Source organism: Plasmodium fragile, assembly GCF_000956335.1.
Source record: "Plasmodium fragile strain nilgiri unplaced genomic scaffold supercont1.45, whole genome shotgun sequence".
Lineage (NCBI taxonomy): Eukaryota > Apicomplexa > Aconoidasida > Haemosporida > Plasmodiidae > Plasmodium > Plasmodium fragile.
Window position 1 is genome coordinate 93,760 of NW_012192625.1, and position 2,611 is coordinate 96,370.

Genomic DNA, 2,611 nt, shown 5'->3' on the forward strand with positions numbered 1-2,611 from the left:
ATAGCACTTTAATTTTTTGGGGGGGTTCCCACCTTGGATTGCTAGCTGATAATCTCCACTGGAGGACGCACACCAGAGTGTCACAAGGAAGAAGCCGTTTCCTTTGTCAATCGAATGGTGTGCCATCCTGCATAGTAAAGCATCCAAATATACGTATCGCATAAGCTGAACAGAAGCAACCACGTGCGCACCAGCGGTTATACAATAACTACACCAAACATAGAGAAGCGTAAAGAGCCGCCAAAATGACAATCGAGTTTGTGGTAAACCTGGAAAATCACAAGAGAAGAATTTGGAGCATCTGTTGGAGCCCTGATGGAAATTTCCTCGCGTCTGTAGGAGCAGACAAATATATAACCATATGGGTTAAAACAAATAAAGACAAAATAAAAAAGTCAAGTGAAACGAGTAAAGTATGGAAGAAATTTAAAATGTTTGGAGAAGGGTCACACAAATCAGGCAGCATAAAATTTGATATATATGATATTATAGAAACTAATCACGAAAAGTCCTTGCGCCACATTGAATTTGCTCGAGATGGAAGCTTCTTTGTTGTTGCATCGTTTGATTCGAAATGTTCCATTTATAAAAAAAATAATAATGACAAATGGGTTTTTTACAAATCTTTGGAGGGGCACGAAAAGGAGGTGAAGTGTGCCTCAATTCACCCCACCAACAAGTATATAGTAACCTGCGGAAGGGACAAAAGCATATGGATACACGCCAAGACAGATGATGTGAGTCATAAGAACGACGAGCAGGGTGGAAGCGGGGCACACGGGGGTGAAGATGATGTAAACGAGGTGCAAAATGAGGAACAAGTAAAAGAGGACACACAAAATGCCGCGCACACGGATACACAATATGGTGATTCGGGGGAAATTCAACCGAACACAGAACCCCAAAAAGCCAATAACCACTTCGATGTCGACTTCGACTTCAACTTTGATGCTTACCTAACGGCGCATTCCGAAGACATAAAATTCGTCTCCTGGTGCCCCCTTAGCGAAAACACATTCATCTCACTTTCATATGATAACTCTTTAAAAATTTGGAATAAGCAGATAAACGAATGGAGTTGCATACAGACTTTAAATGAACACACATCTGTGGTATGGTGTGTTGCCTTCAATTTTGATGGCTCTGAATTCGCTACCTGTTCAGATGACAAATCCATAAGAATATGGAAGAGTGAAAAGAAGGTTTGGTACAACAAAAACAAGTACCCATTTCTTTACGAGCATATAGTAAAGGACGCAAGGAAATTATCAAATGAAGGCTCCTTATACTCGCTTACGAATAAGTCTAATTACACAGTAGGGGATAGTGCCAGTCCAGTGAAAAAGGCATTGGCGAATGATAGCCGCGGGTTCAGTAACCATTACAGTAAGAGTAGTGCACATGGGAAAGGGTCCAACGAACGAAATTTTCTTGATAAAACAGCCAAACTGTTTCGCAAGATAAGAAAACCGATGATGCACCAGGGGGGTGGTAAAACCTCCGATGGTCCATCCAATTTCTCTCTATTAGATTATTCAAAGGACGAGAATGAGGTGAGGACGGCCTTGAAGGCAGTCGTGCAGAATAATTTCGTCCCACTTTATTTCGACCATGGCCTTTTCAAATTTGTTTACAAGTACTCAGAGGTGGAAGGGGGGACAGGAGGAGTGTGTGCACATCGTGGGGCTTTGGCTGAAAAGAGAGAGGAACAAGGAGGCGACCAAGAAAAGGAATTCTCAAAAGGGCAATCCTTGGAGAAAAACGAACCGGAAAACGAACCAGAAAACGAACCCAAGAATGAAGCGAAAGACGACGAGTGCACTTCCAAGGTGTCCAAAGATGGCATAGATCAAACCAACACACACGGTGAAGATATGGAGCACAAAGATGAGGGGAACGATGTATCAAAATTGAGCAACGAGGAAAAGACTAACAAACCGAGTGGATACACCACCACGCAAGACGAACAACAAACCAGTAACCCAGTTTCAGATTACAAAGTCTCCTCTATGGACATAATTCCAAATCTGAGTGACAAGGAGAAAGATTTAAATAATATATCTTTCGATGACTGGAAAATAAAACATGTGATAGAAGGATACCACAAGAGAAGCATTAGCTACCTGGACTGGAATGCTTATGAAGATTTAATTGCAGCGTCTTCCTTTGACAACTCTTTGAAAATATTTCAGAAAAATTCGGACACGTGGAATTTGATTGAGAATATCGAAAATGCGCATTTGAGTGACGTCAATTGTGTTGTGTGGTGCCCACAAAAGTACCAGGACTATTTTTTGCTGGCCACCGCCGGTGACGATTGCGTCATTAATATATGGAAGTACACGAAGGGGTAAAGCAGAGAGCAATCACGTAGAGTAGGGGCTCACCCAGGATGAGAACAGTGCAACCTGAACGAGGGGCACGCAACCCCCTGTCCTTATCGTTTTCCACGTGTGATTCCTTCTATCACCCGAATAAATGACATTTTTTTTGGACACACTTTAAGCCACCTTTGCGGTCTCCTGGTAGCCTTTTTAAGGACCCCTTCCCATTTTTGTATACCACTTCCCTGGTATCCGTTTCGTGTCTTCCCACTTTTTTTTTTTTTTTT

At 42.2% G+C, this 2,611-nt stretch overlaps 1 protein-coding gene across 1 annotated transcript; it reads left to right on the top strand.

Moving 5' to 3' along the window:
* Positions 1-245: 245 nt before the first annotated feature.
* On the top strand, positions 246-2,354 carry AK88_03728 (uncharacterized protein; the record flags this gene model as incomplete). The annotated part of the gene is made up of 1 exon (XM_012481338.1): positions 246-2,354. One exon carries the CDS (start codon positions 246-248, stop codon positions 2,352-2,354), a length of 2,109 nt encoding a protein of 702 aa, XP_012336761.1.
* Positions 2,355-2,611: the final 257 nt, after the last annotated feature.